The sequence below is a fragment of the Sinocyclocheilus grahami genome, unplaced genomic scaffold (genome assembly GCF_001515645.1).
Source record: "Sinocyclocheilus grahami isolate Dianchi unplaced genomic scaffold, SAMN03320097.WGS_v1.1 scaffold83.1, whole genome shotgun sequence".
Taxonomy (NCBI): Eukaryota; Metazoa; Chordata; class Actinopteri; order Cypriniformes; family Cyprinidae; genus Sinocyclocheilus; species Sinocyclocheilus grahami.
In genome coordinates this window covers 370,325-390,472 of record NW_015505262.1, presented here as the reverse complement: position 1 = coordinate 390,472, position 20,148 = coordinate 370,325, and the positions used below count along the sequence as shown (strand labels likewise).

The 20,148-nt window shown below is 37.9% G+C and overlaps 1 protein-coding gene across 1 annotated transcript in view; it reads right to left on the bottom strand.

The window, feature by feature from the left end:
* LOC107586544 (calmodulin-binding transcription activator 1-like) overlaps positions 1-20,148 on the bottom strand; it is a 491,571-nt gene that overhangs the window by 206,628 nt on the left and 264,795 nt on the right. Inside the window, exon 5 of the mRNA XM_016273968.1 lies at positions 14,525-14,660. Within this exon, the coding sequence (XP_016129454.1) occupies positions 14,525-14,660 (136 nt within the window). The remainder of the gene's footprint in view (positions 1-14,524; positions 14,661-20,148) is intronic.

Sequence of the window (20,148 nt, the reverse complement as noted above, 5' to 3'; positions counted from 1 at the left end):
CCAAGCTGGGAGAGGGAGGGGGGGGGGGGGGGGGGGGGGGGCACTAATACATGCTGTCCAATAGGGTCGTCATACAACAATTTAGATAGTCAGTTCAATCAATCATTAATTGAATATTTAATCAGTTAAACATTTAAAATCTTTATATGAACTAAAAAAATTTACTAAACAGTTCTAGCTTAATGTTTTTAAAGAAATTATTTAAATAAAACTCTTAACTAACAAAATAAAGGTAAAGAAACAACTTATTTTTACATTATTACATTATTTTTCAGGTATCTAACAGCTATATCATAAAGTACTCAAATATTAAAAAAAGTTAATCAATAAAAAATATTACTAAATCTAAAATGTAACTACATTATTGGCATAGGCTTCACTGCATAATATAACATATAATTCATTAATATGTTTATATTTATAGTATTATTAAAAATAAGAAGACTAAAACATTTAATTTCTTAAAGTCCTAGCTTCATGTTTTTTTTAAAAGAAATTATTCAAATAAACAATCAGTAACAAAATAAAGAAACAAAGATAAATTATAAGCAATAAAACAAATAAAAACAATAAGACAATGATTTAAATTACATAAAGAGCTTGATATTTTTTTTCAGGTATCCAACAGTTGTATCATAAAGTACTGTACTCAAATATTAAAAAATTATATTACATATAAAATAAATCTATTTAATATAATAAATTAATACTGATTTCATTCTGTAGGAGTTATTCTGCTTAATATTACCTGAGAGTTTGATTAATATTAACAACATAATACACAGTGGTGGATCTCATGCGTAAGCCTGATATTTGGATGGGCTGTGTTTGTCTTATATTCTTATATTGGCCAGCAAGAAATCAGCAACAACAGTGCCTAAATCTTATTAAGAATGAAAGAAGACCCACAGTACTGGTCTCACTCTATAGATAGAGTTTGATTTATATAGTGCTGTGGGACTGATGAATCACAGCCGTCTGCTATGCAACACAGCGAGACGTATACAACACGCACCCACATGTGGACTATTGAGAAGAGAAAATCGTTTGAAACAATCTCACAAGCTGAAACACTTTCAAAAGCCATTTAATATTATAGTAGTGTGTTGATATAGCATTATGGGAAAGTGTTATGCTTTGTGTATTTGTTATTGCTTTTGTTGATGATTCTGTGCTCAGCATCATCGAGAAAAAGCTCTGTATTGCTGACTAATGCCCTTCAGTGCAGTGAGACATACAAAGCCCCCTGAGTGAGCATTCCATCTCCAACCAGCAGAAATTAATTGACTGAAAAAAATGTGCAGTTTAAGGTTGCAGTGTGTTACATGAGGCAGAGTAACAATTGTTCACTGTTTGCCTGAGGCTATATTGCGTTTATTCTGCCCCTCTCTCTCTCTCTATGTCCGCTATGCGTGATATTCTTCCTTGATTCTTTTCTCCTCTCTGCCACCCCTCCTCTCCTGTCCACTTTTCAGAGGCATATCTAATAGATCCATCTTTCTCCTACAGGGGATTCCTTAATCCCAAATCCTTGAAGAAAGAGAGTGGATTTGGCATGACTGCAGCGGTGCGTGTGCATGTGTGAGTGACTGTGCATTCTCTTCAATAGTGGGGGGATTTATACCAAGGGCCCCATTGTTGAGGCAAACGCATTCAGTGCTGTGCAGAAGGGCCCTTAACTCAGTGTGAGGATCATTCTTCAGTAGACTGAGAGACCTGTTTTCACGCATTCATAGAAAACCTGAATATTCTAAGAAATACTTGAAGGCACTTTGATATGATGTGACATATTACTTTTTTTCCAGCGGAAAAGCTGTATTTGCTATGTTAAAGACAGAATGAAATCAAAATGTATCATTGACATTTAACTATTTATTTATTTATTTATTTATTTATTAATAATAAATGGACCTGGCCTTTTGGTCTGGTCAATGTGCACCAAATCATCAGAACACATTTTTATACATTGTAATTCTATTTTTTTTTTATTGTATCTTTCATCATAAATATAATACCTTTTTTAGACACTAAGATACATTTCTACTGATGTAACCAAGGCCCCATGGGTAATATTAACCTATTTTCAAAAGCTATTTTTTTTCCATACAATCAAATTCTAATGGATAAAATTCTGTCCTACATACTTTTCCTTGAATACTGTTCAGGTCTAACTGTCTTAAACAGCTAGTGAAAATGTTTGTGTTTTGCATTTTGCTTTAATGAAAACACGAATATCTGAATCTAATCTGTACAAAGGAGTCACATGATCAGTCTCACAAATTAACTAACCTGATTAGTGCATAATCTTAAACATTTCATTATGAGTCTTATTTATTTTTACATCATAAGGCTAATTTGTTTAACATTTTTAAAAAAAATCATGAGACCTGGTTTATTTCCAAATTTTCAGAATGGTTTCAGACTTTTGGACCCCACTGAATTTCTAACTGAAGCAGTTGCATTGCGAATGCTGTTTCATGTTGTCGTTAATGCTGATTAAGGATTAATTTCTGTATGTGTCTGAGCTTTAGGGCTATAATTGTGTCAAGATCCCTTTCTGTGAAAAGAGATGGTGGAAGAAGGCCAAAATTTCAAGCCTCTTAAAGGGGTCATAAGATTTTTTATTTATTTAATTATTATTTACCCACTTATAATGCACCAAAACAGTTATACATTTGTTTTCCATTACCTTTTTTCCCCTTGGAATTACACTTGCTATTTTATGCTGCTTCTAAGGCTTTTTTCACAAATGCACACAACTTGGATGTGGTTTTCAAATCTTTAGGACTAACTGTCAGTTTGCAAATGCAGCCAATATCCAGTGGATCTATATTGGTTGCTATAGTAGTCATATAAGTGTCAGTATGATGCCATGAGACTTTCTCAGAGCACAGTAGCTGTCAGTGTGAAAAGAGAGGATGGAAAACCGCTTTTGCCACTTCTCATGTCTATCATGACATCTCGCTGTAGTGCTGAACTCATGAGGCGTATGAAAGAACAAAAGCAAGAATCTTTTACACATTGCATATACTGTGTCCAAGTCCTTCACTCATGCACTTTTCACTGAATAGTCAATGTCACATACAGTAATTCACTATAGTATACGTGGAGAGAGTGGGGAAAAAATGACATCGTAGGTTTGTGAAATATTATCTCAATTTTGCATATAAGGATGTCAAAACGTTTGCAAACTGGCTTAAACTTGCAAAGTTAAAAGGCACAGATCAGTCGTGACCAAAATCTTAGCTGAGACGTCTCTCAGTCTTATGAGACGCATGAAACAATGTCCAAAATCTTTTTGGACATTAATAACACTGTACAATAAGGTTCAATTTGTTAACGTTAATCAAAGCACTTATTAATCCTTATTTTATTTTTCTACATATACTAATATATATTTAATATTATAAGTAGTTAAATTTAACAATGAACAGTAGTATATTTATAAAACGAACGTTAACCTAATAAATGCTATAAAATATGTTGCTCATTGTTAGCTCATGATACCTAATGCAAATGTATAGAACCATATTGTAAAATGTTACCAACAGCTTTACAGCTAAATCAATAGTTCTTATTTATTATAAAATCTACAAGAGACATTAGCATAGCCTTTAAACCATTAAGAAAAACAATTCAAACAAGTGAAATGATTAATAAAACAAGAATAAAACAACAGTTAAAGGGGTCATATGATGCGATTTCAAGTTTTCCTTTCTCTTTGGAGTTTTACAAGCTGATTGTGCATAGATAAGATCCCTGAAGTTGCAAAGACTAAAGTCTCAAAACCAAAGAGATATTCTTTATCAAAGTTAAGACTCTGCCATGCCCCCCGTGTGTGTGTGTGTGTGCGTGTGTGTGAGAGAGAGAGCGAGAGAGCGAGAGAGAGGGAGAGGGAGAGAGAGAGAGAGCGAGAAAGAGCGCGAGGGGGGGGGTCACATCACAGTGGAGTCAGCTGTCTTAACCGTGGCTTGTGTACTGCAAACACATACCAGGTTCATCACTGTGTCTGTCACGCGACCGTGTTCCCCTTTCGGGCTCTGTCTTTACATTTATTTTGAAAGATGAAGCTGCGATTATGGTAAGGGGCATTACATTTCCGACGAGTGCTTGCGGTGTTCGGCCAATCCCAATGCACTGGGTCAGCTGGCCAATCAGAGCAGACTGCGCTTGTCAGAAGGAGGGACTTTGTAGAAAACGAAGCGTTTGAGAGAGGCGGGGCATAGAGGACCTACAATAATGTACAGTATTTGAAAAATAATGTGTTTTTTGAACATTAAAGCATGTCAACATATTCTGTTACACCAAATGCACAAAATAATGATCTTTAAAAAAGCATCATATGACCCCTTTAAAAAACAGCCACACAAATCCAATAGTGAGAACAAAGGAGTGAGAGAGACAGAGTGAAAGGCAGGACTAAATGGGAAGAGTGCTTAACTGTTTCCCCTGTTACCCAGAGCAGAAGGCTTTAACCTGTTTTTTCTGTTAAACTCCTCTTAAGCAGTCCTTTCATGTTAAATATCAACTCCCTCCATATCAGCGGTAAAATAAGCAGCTCTGTGGACATTATATTGCTCTATATAAACACTTCAGAATTCCCTTTGAACTCCTCTCGCTGCTCATTAAGCCGCCTTTGAAGACGGGACGTTGGAACATTGCTACATTTAGATTTTACAGTTATTAAGCATACTCAGCAGCAAATTCCAAGTTGTACACCACGTGTCAATAATACACGACTTAGCGGTCAGCTCGCAGAAGTAAACACCTTTTGGTGCGTACCGCACGAGGAGACTTTGAGCAGGTATGGGTGAACTATAATGAATTCGGGGAGATTTCTGCAGACTGTGCAGAAAATATGCAATCACAAACACGCAATAATAACGTCACCCAGGGTTCACGTCAAACCATAATGACCTCATGAAGAGACTCCAGCACTGCCTGCCGCCTTTTTAACCAATCTCACCGACAGAAGTCAGATCGGGACACTGAAAGACAATTTAACACTGATCTAAGAGCGAATGAATGAACATAGCCATGACAAACAGAGGTTGACAGCCGGTTCTATGAACATCCTTCTGAAAAGAAGCCTCCTGGGAACTCCCTCCTTGGATCTGACAACACGATACATCTCTCACCTTTTCTCTCAGCGCAATTATGCTGTGGCTTACTTTTACATTACACATATCACTCTGAAACTGAAACATCTGTCGACTACAAAATGAAGCTAATCCTCTCTTTTCTTAGACGAAGAGGTGGAAAGTGAGTCTGTAACAGTGTCCGGGCCCTGACGTAGGTAATTAAAATGGAATTTCAGATGACCTAAGAGAGGGAAAAAAGAGAAATCTTTATGAAAGCGCTCGCTAGTCAGTTTAAAGCTGCATGCTTAGCGTCGTCGCTTTGAACTCGCTCTGCTCTGATTTGTGTACTGAATGCTGAAATTCCATCATCAGCCGGGCTGACAAATGAGCTGTGAGCTGCATGCTCCCAGAGAAGAGACTCGAGCGTTTTACACAGAATCATACATCAAAACAAAGACATCTCTCCTTCATTACACTCTCTCTACACAGGTATTAGCACTGAAGGTGTTATAGCCCATAAAAATAATCAGTGATCTCTGTCTGATTTTACAGTGGAGTGAAGGCAAGGGATGTAAGGTCACAGCAGAGGTAATAATTAGGGATGTGATGTTGATGGTGGAGAGCGATGTGTTCCTCAGCCTGTACCCTTGTCTCTGGCTTTATCTTGAAGTAATGTCTCTTTCTGTTCCAATGGCTTTGAAAAGCAAACCTTGAATGTCTTTTGTACAGCTCCACTGATCAGGTATAGATAGTGAGAAGGCCGGTCGGCCCCCAAATTGTATTTTAAAAAGCTCATGCAATCAGTGGCATTCATACGACCACTCAATTATACAAATCATCTAACTAAAAGCCTTTATGTTCGTCATTAAAAATATATATTTATGTTGATAACACACCACTTGAAGCTTGTGTATGTAATGTATTATAAATGATAATGCATTAAGAATAAGATAAAATACATTATAGTACTTACCTATTCATAGTTTTAATGCATTACCCTCTTTAAAGGTATAACAATGAATATGTAAGCATTATAATGCATTACAAGTTGTTTAAAAGTGAAGTGCGCAATTTTATTAGCATCAGGAATTAAACAAAAGGAATGACAGGGTTGTGCACCATTCACATGGGTTCACCAAGTGAGAATGACTTTTAATAGGAAAATATATATAGGAGGTAGAATTGAAATTTAAATCAAGACAGCCTTGTTCAAAGATATATGTAAAAAACACTTTAAAAAGTCTTGACCTACAGATCCTTCAAACATCATTTGGCAGAATGCCATTTCTTTTTCTTATTCCAATTCAAGTTCTAATTCCACTGCCTGTGGGGTGTGGCCAATTCGATTCATATTCAAACTAAACTGAAAGGGACTGGGAAATTAAATTATTGAAAAGTGTAGATGATTCATATCATCTTATTCTGTCATTACATGTCAAACTTCCCTACCCGTCTTTATAGAGAAGGCCCAAAAATACCGCCGTGATTTTGAGAGGGTTGTATTGTTGCCGCTTAGAGCTACGCTAAGATTATTAGTCGTGTGTTCTGAAAATTAATTACACCGGGTTTAAAACACATGACTGGGTGAGTTACTAGAACATCCAACCACAGCCTTTCAATTAGCTTCAGGAAGTCTGGCTCATGCCAGATTTATAAAAACAGATCAAAGGCATAAGATGGATGGAGGGACAAACCACTTTGTGAATTAGTTGTACAGCACTTTCGTGAAATGTGTTATTGGAAGACTAGTATTGATCTTCATTCCACAGTCATAGTGGCACAGTGATGCTTCATTCTAAGCCAGAAACAATCGAGTATTTTATATTTCGCACTTCCTTTTCTGCTGCCCTTCATTTTTCACATTCTTCTTATTGACAACATTTGAGGAGACAGCAAGTCATCATGGGAAAACTTCTTTCTGCACCTTTGGAGCTAAAACTTCAACAAATCTCTCGCTCTCGCAGGAGTTTGGAGCTGCAAAACCATGGAAACGGTACACTCAGAAACATCATAACCGGATTCAGCGTCTGCCTTTCACATACATGATATACAGAGATTGCAGGAGTGAGCAGTCACAGAAGGAAATACAGCAGACACACCGAGAACAAACGGAGAGAGAATGAAGGGTTTAGAGAGAGGGAAAATAAAAGAAGGAGACTAGGAAAATCGATTAGCTGTTTATGCATCCCAGACAGTTGAGGAAATGGTTGGAAGTTTTGGAGAATCGGGCAACCTGAAACTTTCCTTTTGTACTTCCATCAGTTTCTATATATCTGCTAATTTCACACAAGAGCTGGAAGCAGTGGTTTGTTGAGAAAGAGTCTGTCACTTCCTCCTCCTTGTCTCACATCTGGCTTTGCAAGCTGCTGCTATCAGCGACTGCATCTGCACGTGGACACACCCTGCTCGAAACAGCATGTGGCGTATCGCAAAATAATAGCCATTTTCTAAACAATTACAGACAAAACGTCCCCCTGGAGAAAGGAGATGCTGATAATTGGAACCGAGAGCGGCCTCCGTTAACACAAATAAACACGGCTGCGTATCGCTGATCCTGCAAAGTAGCTGTTGCTTTCAATCTGGACACAGAACGGTGATAGCGTTGACATACTGCAACCTTCCCTACTGCTGTCCGCCGCAAAGGTGCCCACTTGATTACGGCATTACAAACAGCGGTTTTGACATTTGTCTTCATTATTATCAATGGAGAGAGGTGATTGAGCTACAGGCACACTCCATTAGCCCTGCTCATCGTGTACTCGCATGGCTGATATCACGCATTAGGTGGAGTCAACATGAAATAACGTGTTGGGACCGAGGGTGTCTGGATGGTGCACTGGGGTAGTGCCTCTCTCCCGGCCGGTAGAGGTTAAGAGAGCGGGAGCTGCATCTAAATAAGAAAGCTTATTTCAATCAGTATAATTACCACTGGGTAATGAAAAACTCGCCCACCCTGCCACCTTCACTTAAGAGAAATCAATACGTGTTTGGGAGTTTATTAGAATGCCGGAATCATGAGTTGGGTCTTGGGGAGGGCAATATGTGTATCAGCAGTGCAAGCGGAATTAACAGCTAATCAAGAGAGGGGAGGCGCTTCAGTCTTCCACTCTTAGTGGCATGGATGCTGCTGGGGCAATTTCACAATATTCAAAACACTTTTTAAAATTTATTTATGGAACAGTATGACCATAAATTGCTATTGGTAATAATGGGGCGTTCACTGGCTAAAATCTTTGTCTTTCTACCCACACATGATTCCTAATCAAGGTTAATCTTGTCAAAACTACTGACAGAAATGGTAATTAACAAAGGATGACCATTTCTTAAGATTTTACACTCTTAAAAATAAGGTTCCAAAAGGGGGATTTCAAAAGAAGAACCATTGTTGGTTCCCTACAGAACCTTTTAGTGAACATTTCTTAAACAAACCATTTTATTTTTCTTTGTGTGAGGAACATTTTAACATTGTAAACATCCCTTTTCAACTATAAAGAACCTTTTGTTCAACAAGGTAAGGCTCCTTGGATGATAAAGGTTCTTCATGGAATCAAAGATGCCAAAAACGTACCTTTCATTTTAAGAGTGTAAAATGCATTATAACAATAATTAAAACTATGACAAAAACTTACTAAAAACCTCTAAAAATGAATACTAAACTGCTTGTTTTAGTGCTTTGTCCTGAGAAATTACTTAACTGAACCATGTAGTGCAACTATTCATTTACTTTCAGAATTCTTTATTACAAAGCCCTGTTGGGAGTGACTAGATTAATGATTTTTTAAAACATAAAAAAGTGTCTTGAACATTTAAAACACAATAGAAATTAAAGAAGAGCATTCAGGAGAAACTTCAAGTCCAACACTCTTTGTTCTAAATAAAACGTTGGCATGGCTAATCAACATCAATCAATAATGCAACTAATCAATGCATGACTATAATTAAAATACTCTGAAGGTAGTACACTGCTTCTCCCGCCCTAACTTTTCTACCTAGTGGATATATTTTAAGTTAATTAACACCTAATTTATTTAGGGCTAAGGTAAAACATGCTTACACTGAGACTGAATTCTTTAACACATATTGTCTTCCTTTCACCAGGCCTTTAGTAATTTAAGTATAGTAATTTCTATGACTTTCTGAGGGCAAACAAGGTCATAGAACATTAGAAAAGTACAGATTTTACACAGGACAAAATCTGAAAGTGACTAAAGTTTGACAATAATAAATTGCTTAAAATAGTAACAAGTACAGTATAAGGTCCAGGACAGGAGAAATGATCACCCAGAGAATGAAAGAGAGAGAGAGAGCAGATTTAGAGGTAGAAATAAACACTCGTAAGCATTGTTCCTCAACCACCTCTATGTTAACTGTTAATGCACTTTGTTAATAAAGAATTAGATCAGAGTCACTCTAGGGTCTCAACTCTGATATCAAAATTCTATCTGATAAAAAAAAAAGTTTGTGTGCTTGAAAAAATTATAATACATGACTGTCAAGCTAGGATAACCCCCTTATGTCCTTACAAGATGTCTGAGGTTTTAACCTAAGCCCAGATGTCAAATCCAAAAATATAAAAATAAAATAAAAATCATAGGGAGCTTTTCTTGTTACTAGGGGCTTGTAAAGCACTATTTTCTTTTCTTATTTATTTCTCAATTTCCTGTCAAGCTGCTTTGGAACTTAGGAACAATGCATTGTAAAAAAATGCCACACAAATTCAAACTGAACTGTGATGATCCCTCAAGTCAGCCAGAATTTACAGCACAGACACAAAGAGTTGAGATCAGCTACCTGTGTATGTCACACTTAACTTTTCCACTTTTCAGCACTTTTCCTGCTACAGCATTCATCAGATTCACCCATTGAATTGATGGTGCTAAAAAGCCTTGTAATAGAAATACAAAACGGCTATCCTTGAAAGTGGTTAGGTAGCCAGGAATTATTATGAATATAAACGAGTCTGCTGTGTACTGGGATCACGGGTGGTTGACTTCCTGATTAGGCCTTTGTAGCTGAGGGTCAGAGGAGGAAGATGTCAGCTACAACCAGGACGTTAAAACGCTGATGAAAACGGTAAGAATTGCGTAAAACATTGCTGATGTTCGCGCAGTAGTGAGGGCTCTTTAAATTTTGGCGCTGTTGTGAAGAAGCATGTCACGTGACAACATCAACATGGCGGATGTAGTACGTCCGAATTCCATTCATACTACTCGCATTCATACTATATAGAACGTACTGTTTTAACGGTCGAGTAGTACGTTCAAATTTAAATGTAGTACCTACTAAGCAGTATGCGATTTCGGACGCAGCGCTAGTGTTCTCGACGCAGCTCGAGTTCCTGAAGAGGAACTAGATAGCCAGTAACGGACATGCCTTTTTCTGGTGGCCCTATTGCATTGTGGGAATGATCAAGAGGAGGAAGGGGGGATGCTCATCTATCTCATCGTCTACACTCTCACCTGAAGTGATGGGGAGACGTCAGGAAGCCAGGCTGCTATTTCACGCCCTGTTAAGTACTAATGCTGTAACACACGTCTTGCTCCAATTTTAGGGAACAAGGAGTTTTACTGTGGACTCAAGGTTCATCTGTTCTATAGAGATTGAGAGAAAAGGGAGATAGTGGGAGAGTGAAGGAGGCTGGGTAGCCACCACAGTCGCCACTTAAAGGAATTGTCATGTAGCCCGGAGACACAGAGTTTTACCAGCCCTTGTTTCAAACACACACAGACCACACAATATGACACCTCTCATTCACACAACCCTCCTGGAGAAAAAGCCCTCAGTGAAATGGCTCTGAAGGTGAAGGTCACGTCATTTATTTGCGTTTGCAGTAAACAGGTCTGAGGCAGACTGATAGGGCAAGGTTATTATCCTGAAGAGCACAGCTCTGATTGATCGCTCTGCGCTCGGTCTGGGGTGCGCTGGGAGGACGTACTGAGTGGCCGCTCCCTATTATACTGCTGCTCATAGCGGGAGGTGAGAAACACAGGACCGTCGGTGTCCAATCGCTGCTGGAGCCATCTGATCAGAAGCCTCATTATGCTTCACCTATGGAGACGCGGCCATTTGACTGTAGTCTCTTCATAAACACAGAGGAGGATTTCTTAAAGTGATAGTTTACTCAAAAATAGGGCTGTAACTAAAAATCATTTTAATAATTAGTCTATTGATTATTTCTTCAGTTATTTAAATAAAAATGCCCATTGTTTATATTATCCTGCCCACTATTGTGCTTCAAACAAGGAGCAAACTGAAGGCTATGTAAATAAATACAGAATCTATACCATTCAAAAGTTTAGGTTGGTAAGATTTTTTTGTGTGTGTTTTTTGAAAGCCCTAATCCTACCCGATACCTAAACTATCAACTACCTTACTAACTATTAATACGCAGCAAATTAGGAGTTTATTGAGGCAAAATGTGTAGTTAATGGTTTGTTAATAGCAAGAATTGGACTTTAAAATAAAGTGTGACCAAAACATTTGATTATTAATGTGGAAAACAGTTGTGCTACTTAATATTTTATGGAAACGGTGACACATTTTATCAAATATTCTAGGATGAATAGAAAATTCAAAAGAACAGTATTTATTTGAAATAGAAATCTTTTGTAACAACGTAAAATTATTTATTGTCAATTTTGATAAATTTAATCCTTGCTTAATGCAAGTATTAATTTCTTTAAAAAAATTGTACTGACCCAAAACTTTTAAATGGTAATCTATGCTATATATTATGTGCATTTCCTTAAAAAAAATAAACATTACAATATATAAAAAATTACATTCCTAAAATGAAACTTATAAGAAGTCAAATCGATAACATTTTCAATTATTAGAATTATTATTATTACAAATTATTTCAGCATTACCCCCACAATTTAAATTCTGGCATTATTCGCTCACTCATTTGTCATTTCAAACCATGAGACTTTCATTCTTGAATGAAACACCAAAGGAAATGTTCCTGTATTCTCTATCAGAATTTATACAGAGAAAGCCATGGTTACATTTTACTGTGAGAAAAATAACAACTTGGACCTTCCTCTAAACACCTCCCTCTGTCTTATCCCTTTAAGCCTGCTGTGAGCTAGGAAGTGTTCGCACTGTGCACTCTTTTTTTCTCTGCTTGCCAGACATGCAATTTTCTGCTGAGTTCACCTTAGTACCCAAAGCCTTCTTGCCACCCTTCTGAAATTAGCCCACTGTAAGCCACAGCCATTTACACAGGAAAAAACATATGGAGGCATGTTAGAGGATAAGCCTGCCAGATGACAGCAGGCGGTGCTGGCTGAGAGATATAAAGGAAGGAGACAGAGAGAAAGGAAAAGAGAGAAGGGTTTATTTGAGTTTTTCTTCAGCTCAGTGAGTGAGTTCAACTCGGAGTTACCTCAGCTCAAACAAGATCTTTTAGTAGAATTCAGCATGTGTGTGGGTCAGAGGACACCTCAGAGATGACAGAGGCCTATAAAGAACGTTGCAGCATTTCTCACATATATCTGAACTTTACAAGAATCTGTTGGCTGATGCATTGAGAAACTTTTGCCACTGCAAATGTCCTTTAAGGAGCAGTTCACCAAAAAAATTAAGATTCTGTTATCATTTACTGACTAACTATCATTCTTCTGTGGAACTCAAAAAGAGATGATCTGCAAAATCACCTAAGCCACAAACATCTGCAAGGAGCTGTCAGTCTCCAAAGAGAAAAAAGAAAGAAAGAAAAAAGTACCACAAAAGCACAAGAAAAGTAGCTACATTTCAAGTCATCCACAGTCATTAAATAGCTTTGTGTGAGGAATATACCAAAATTTAAGTCAATAACCAAACACTCAAATAATGCCAAATGTCATTGGTTGTTGCATGTCTTGTACAGTATGTGAATAAGCAATAGGTGGTTTGCAATCATGTGATTCTGATGACGCGCGAAATGCAGCTGGAGGGCAGGAAGTGATTTTTCTCCATAGAAATCTCTAACAAAACTGAAAATGCCTGTGTTTTGAGTTGTTCATGGATGCTCAAATCGACCAAACCGAGAAACCACAAGGAGCTTTTATCGTGTACGAAAATGTGTTGTTCATGAGGGGGAAAAAGTCAAGAAATTGACTGAAAAACACAGGAAAAAGTGGCTTGTCCTGCGTCTGCGGTCGGGGGGGGGAGCAATTTCTTGACTTTTCCCCACTCATGAACAACACATTTTCGTACACGATAAAAGCTCCTTGTGGTTTCTCGGTTTGGCCAATTTGAGCATCCATAAACAACTCAAAACACAGGCATTTTGAGTTTCTGCTAGTGATTCCTACGGAGAAAAATCACTTCCTGCCCTCCAGCTGCATTTCGCACGTCATCAGTGACGTCATGTGCAAACAACCTATTCAATAAAAACATTGGTGTAGGATTTACTTTGAAACACTCAGAAATTGCTTGTAAATTTAGCTAATAATTTAAATTAATAGAAAGCATGTTCTGCCATTTTTTATGTTTGAAAATCTGTTCCCAACATTGTATGGAAAACAGAAGTGCCAACATTCTGCTAAACATTGTGTTTGATGCTAAATTGTACTGGTTTGGACAACATGAGTGAATATTTTTTGGGAACTATACCTTTAAGAGGTAAAACTTGTAAATTTAATGGATAATTGGTGGAAACTCCAAACTTCCTCTAAAACATCTGCTGTCAGAAAACGCACTGCCAAAAAATGATTGCCATAGATTTGGTGGTTAAGTGAGGCCTGTTCACTGTCTAATGAGAGCTCCATGAAGAGAGAGCAAGCAGAGAATAAATACACGTCTTGGCAAGTGTTTCAAATATTCTGTGTGTGTGTTTTTTTTTTTTTTTCAATTATATGATTGTATAATATGAGTTTGGGTTGGTATATGCAGAACAACATCACATGACCTCAGCATGCTCAACTATCCAGAGGACACAAAATGATAGATACTCAGTTCAAACACCAAAAAACAAAAGAGTAAAACTCTGGATCCAGCACCCACGCTGTTTGGTGAGTGAGTATATGTGTGTATGAGTGGAGATAAATCAAAGAGCGCTCACACACACACACACATACACAGCGGGGCCGTGCCAGGGCACGGAAAAGCAGAAAAGGGCCCTGCAGTCTACCTGTGATGGCAGTGGTTCCCAGCATGGGGGAAGATTAATGCCGGCACTCTGGAGCAGAGCAAACATCCCGAGCTTAATAAGGTACAAACAATTGCTTCCATTTTGTTTGCTATCAAGGGAAAACTAAACTCGGGCTGCTGAGGTGTATTTTTTCATTCTCAAATGTGGACTAGAAAAAGTTGGAGCCGACTTGGGGACTTGCAGTGCATGTGCAACAACCACAAAACCACAGGCTTCTTTTCTTATGTGCACCCATTATTTGCAACCCAACGATTTCAAAGAGAGTTGATGGGTTTGTGTGCACTATGGTGCAGACAAATGGCCTCACCTCCACTCCTTGTACTTTGAGCTTCATGTGATCCTCCCGCGTGGTCTTCCCATCTTTCCTTTTTTTCCAGCAGTAGCCATCCTTTCTGTACTTCACCTTCTTCCTATTGTAGAGGATCATCGACCCATTCTGTGGCCTAGATCCAGAAATGAGGGAAAAGGAAAGAGAAGGGGTGGACGGAAGAAAGAAAGAAGATGGGGTTGGGTGGGGAGGAAGAGGGAGAGAAATTTTAGTGCTGTGGAACTCATTCTGCAGAAGTACAAAGAAGGCTGACTCAAGGCAGAGAGAGAAGCAGCGGTGCACCGGTGTATACGGGTCACACACTTGTACAGGTGTTCATGGCCATGCAGAGTTGAAAAAAGGCTTGAAGTTGCCATGAAATGGAATTTGAAACCCATATTACCTCTGTAATGTGACTTACAGTTCTGCTTCATAAATTTACATATCCCTTGCAGAATCGGCAATATATTTAGCATTTTTTAAACAAGACTAATCATATGCTTTTCAGAATATACTTAAGGCATAACTTCTAAACTATCGTATGAAAATTTGGAGCCACTAATGATTTTTTATTTTAATTGTATTAAGGTGCTATAAATTTATCAAAAGCGACTTCTACTAAAAGTTCTACTTATATAAGTAGAAGACTTCTATAATGTTACAAAACATTTCTATTTTAAACAAATGCTGCTCTTCTGCACTTTCATTTCATTTGATAAACTTTCATTTATCAAAGAATCCTAAAAAAACAAAACTGTCATAATTTCCACAAAAAATATTAAGCATCACAACTGTTTTCAACATTGATAATAAGAAATGTGTCTTGATCAACAAATCAGCATATTAGAATAATTTCAGAAGGATCATATGATACTGAATACTGGAGTAAAGGCTGCTGACAATTCAGCTTTACCAGCACAGGAATAAATTAATTTTTTACAATATAATTAAAATAGTATTATTTTAAATTGTACTAATAATTCACAATATTACTTTACTGATATTACTAATCATTTAAATTACCTTTCTTTATGATTTTTTAAAATGCATTTTTAAAAATGCACCCTAGAGCATCTTTATGCATCCCAGTGCACCTTTACATTGCGATTTTCTAGCAATTTCAAAACTTTGAATACATTAAAGATTTTAGTACTTTTTTATTATATGTTACTGGTCTTACTGTGTATTGTTATTAAATGCATGTATAACCTGGTTAACATTGATTAACAGTCTGCAAGGCCTTACTGCATTAAGATGAAAGCCAAAAATGTGTTTCTGTTTTTAAAAAAACAAGCAAACATCTAGCAATGCAATTAATACATTAGGACCAGAAAAAAGTGTATTAAGAAAGTGCTGTTACCAGTAGCCATTTTTTTTATTCTCCAGTTGTACCATATGTAGCCTTTATAAAACGTGTTAAAATAGGGTCAATTTTCTATTCATGTCAACTTTAAATATACTAAAACTCGGCTTTGTTTGTCAAGGGAGAGATAAAGATATACGGATATTTCATATAGACCTTTGACCAGCAGCGCTTCGCTGTTGCAAATGAGCGGTGGAGCATGTCCTGTGGGGAAAACACGCACAAGAACATCGTCAACTTTCCATTCATAATTCATTCTCACTTTACCATCCCACTGCCCTCTGGTTGATAATGATACCGTGTATGCATCTGAAGAGCTCCCAGCTCGCTTCTCTTTATGACAGTACACATGTTTCCCAACAACTAATAACTGCAGAGCAAGGAGGCATCGCAAGAACACACATTCGCACTTGGCCGTGTGTTCACGCACACACACGTCTGCGAGGGCATGCACGCTTAGTAAAAAGCTACAGGTTCACTAAGGTGCATCTATGGATGACAGAGTCTGGCTGGGTCCCAGGAGGCTGCAGTTTTGTTGCATGCAAGTTAGGAGTGTGGGAGTTCAGGCGCTTCAGCAAAGTCTCAGCCATGAAACCAGCTGCTGTTAGCGTCTGTTAGCCAGCCATCACTTTAGCCCAGCCCAGCAGCAAACATATTATACTTCTATCTCTCTCTCACACACACACACACACACACACATACACACATACACTTACACACACACAGGTTTGTTTTTGTGAAAAGTGGGGACATCCCATAGGCATAATGGTTTTTATACTGTACAAACTGTATGTGCTATTGCCCTACACCAACCCTACCCCTAAACCTACTACTAAATAGCAGAAAGGAAACTTTCTGCTATTTCAGAATTTCAATACACTCCATTCTGTGTGATTTATAAGCGTTTTGAAAACTGGGGACATGGGGTAATGTCCTGAAAAGTCACCTTCTCCTTGTAATACCTATGTCATACCTTTGTCATTATACAAATTTATGTCCTCATTTGTCACAAAAACACGCACACACACACACACACACACACATACACACACACACTCATACTCCCCACGTACCCAAAAATTATTTTATCATTTCTTTCTGGTGCAGATTTATTTATAATACTGCATACATCAGTTTTCAGCTCAGCTCATGGGGCATCTTATTTATCTTGCAATTGCTCATCAATCATTTCCGGGGATGAGTCTCAGGGGCTGATGGGGCCCCTCTCTCCCCGCACACTGTGGCCCCTGACAGCACCTTTTAATTAGAGATGCCAGTCAAAATCTGTCATGCACAATCCTCTTTCGTTCTCCCTCAACCAATCTGAGAAGTGCCATAGGTAGTTGCTACGTCTGTTTGCCCATCTTGCTTTCATTCCCGCTTTTTTATAAAACCACAATTTGTCATATGCTGACCTTAACACTAATTAATTATAATTATAATTCTAATCCCATCTCCTATTTCTCTCTCTCTCTTTGTTTCCCATTCTATCGTGTCATCTTCATCCTGATGCTGCTTTCATTCAACGCGCTGGGCTCTTCTGTGTGAATGTCATTCTGAAAGACTTCCTGTTGCACCACATTCATTCTCTCTCTCTTTTGGTTTCTTGGTGAGCCTGGGAACATGTCGGTACTGTTATGTTTAAATCATTAATCTGCTCGCTGTGATCCCTGCTTTGGGATTGAGCCTGAGATACAAGGAAGGAAACAGAACAGAAGACACTGGAGGAAAGTGTTTGGACCTTGAGTTACAATAACCCTAATCAGATTTCAATATCACCAAAAACAAAAACAGACATTACCATATAGCACAGATATATTTTGTCCACTTATTTACAAGAAGAGTCCTTTTATTCCATCTACGCTATTTATAAATCGTTTGTCTATGTGCCCCTGCTGGTCAATTTTGTAATTAAACAAAGTATTTAGTAACATGGCATGTATTTCAAATGGTGTACTTCCAGTGAGTCATGCGCCAGTCGAAGAAATGAATGGGAATGCTAATGGATATTTCAACTTCTGCTATGCAGTATTACACATTAATATCAGTAAAAACTGATGAACAAATCAGAAAAGGCTGGAGGGGGACATGCATATTTTGAGTGTTTAATGGTAAGATGTAGAAGAAACTGCTTTACTGTATAGTAACTAGCGACAGGCCTGTGATTAAAAAAAAAATGTAAACCCTAAATTCAAGGCATTTTTAAATTCAAAAACACATTTTTGTTCAAATGCCTGTTTACTAATGTTTGAGTAAACAGGCATAGGAACAAAAAGTGTTTTTTAATTACACAAGAAATACAGCACACTCCAGCCAGCCTAAGTGTTTGCTGAGACCATGGTCAACCTAAATGTACCTACAGAGCGAAACATAAAACAATAACACAAGGATGAGTAAAGATATATGAGCTGAAAATTCACAGGGGTCTGGGCCATCTCAAGCTTGGAAAAAGCTTGTGGAATTGGGGTGAAGCTTGTAGGTCAAAGGTCTCTGTACCTTACTTATCAATAGTGAGCACAAGATAACCGATGTTGCTTTTATCCACTCAGAGACCTTCTTAATGCACCACTTTTCAATTTGAGGGAGTTGAAGGAGTGCATGGCCATCTTCTGGGGTGTGAGACAGACTGCGGGTCCAGCCTGTGAGATTTCTGTCTCACTCTCTGTGTACATAAGCCATTCAATTATACTTATCAGAATTATACATATTTATATGTTGCAGGGAAATACCAACTGCTCTGTTATCATAGCACCATGACAGGAGGCCATGTGTCTCAGAGGCCTAAACGTGACAGATTAATATGGAAATGCAGAAAGCCTTTATTCAGAACAACTTACTGTGATTCAGTCTCAACAGGTTAGCTGAGAGAATAATCAGCTTCGTCCTTTAATCTGCACATGAGCTCATTCAGAATCTCAAAAGATCCTTCATTTTCCAAAGCTAATAGCATCCACGTATTTAGTTCAGAGAGGTCATGTGTATTTTTTTTTCATAATTTTTCTCATTATATTCCAAATGAATTTGTGAAAAATTAAATAAATGCAGGAAAAGTGTGACAACAATTTAACCATAAAGTAAACTTTCATTTTGCAAATATAAAATGTAACCCATCCACAGTGCTACTTTGATCATTTCCCCTTGGCAGTATGTGGGAAGTATCTTGAATATACTGTCCAAAGGCCCTAAAATTTGTTTTTGGACAACACTTAAAAATGTTTGAATTTAACTGAAAATGTCTGAGAAATGTCTGTTTCTGGATTCCACTTGGTCTAAACTCAGGACAGTGTATCTATTGTTTCATCATTTTAAACTCCAAAACTTATATTTGTGAAAAGTGTGCTTGTGCTATCATGGTGTAAAATAAATGCCACTTATGGTGTAAAATAAATGCTATTTTCTTCTCTAATGCAATAGCATTCATACATTTTTAAGTGTGGCTTAAGTGTCCAAAAACATTTTAAGACCGCTGTATAGCTCTGAGCGTGATGCATCCAAAAGTGAAGCATCTGAATTATAATTGCTGTAACTTCTGCTGAAGAAATGTCATCAAAAGAGAGGGTGAAATGTTTGGCTGGATGATCTAGTGCTACTAAAGCAGCAGACCAGGCAGCTCCTCTAAAGTGCTACAATTCCCTTGGAAAGAAGAGGCTGTTTGATTAATGCAACACTTGTTGTTTTTCTCTGCTCTCAACCTGTGAGTATATGTGTGTGTGAGAAAGAGAGAAAGCGAGTGAGCTTTTGAAGATCAGGGAGGTAAGCAGGCTGAAGCCAAGCTCCACAGGAGGGAGTGAGCATGTGCTGTCATCAATTACTCATCAGGCTTTCAGACACCACTTCTTACGTCCAGCTACCACCAACTGACATTTATACAAACATAGACACTGATACTTACACACACATACAGAGTCATTCATGCAAACACATAATGTGCACCACAAGACATGATATAAAATAAATACTGATACATGCCTAGATACTCGTTGGTGCTTACTCACAAAATATACACACACTCTGAATATGAGAGAAACCATACACAGTATCCAGAGCAGATGCCCATCACACACACACAGCAGCCTGTCAATCTCTACTGAATCAGCATTCAGCATAACATACCCTCAAGTCATAATGACAGCCTCAGGAAGAGTGATGCATCACAACCTTCCAAACACACACACACACACACACACACACACACACACACACACACACACACACGGGTTTTTTTTTAAAACATACAATCCCTCTTCTTGTGCAATACCTT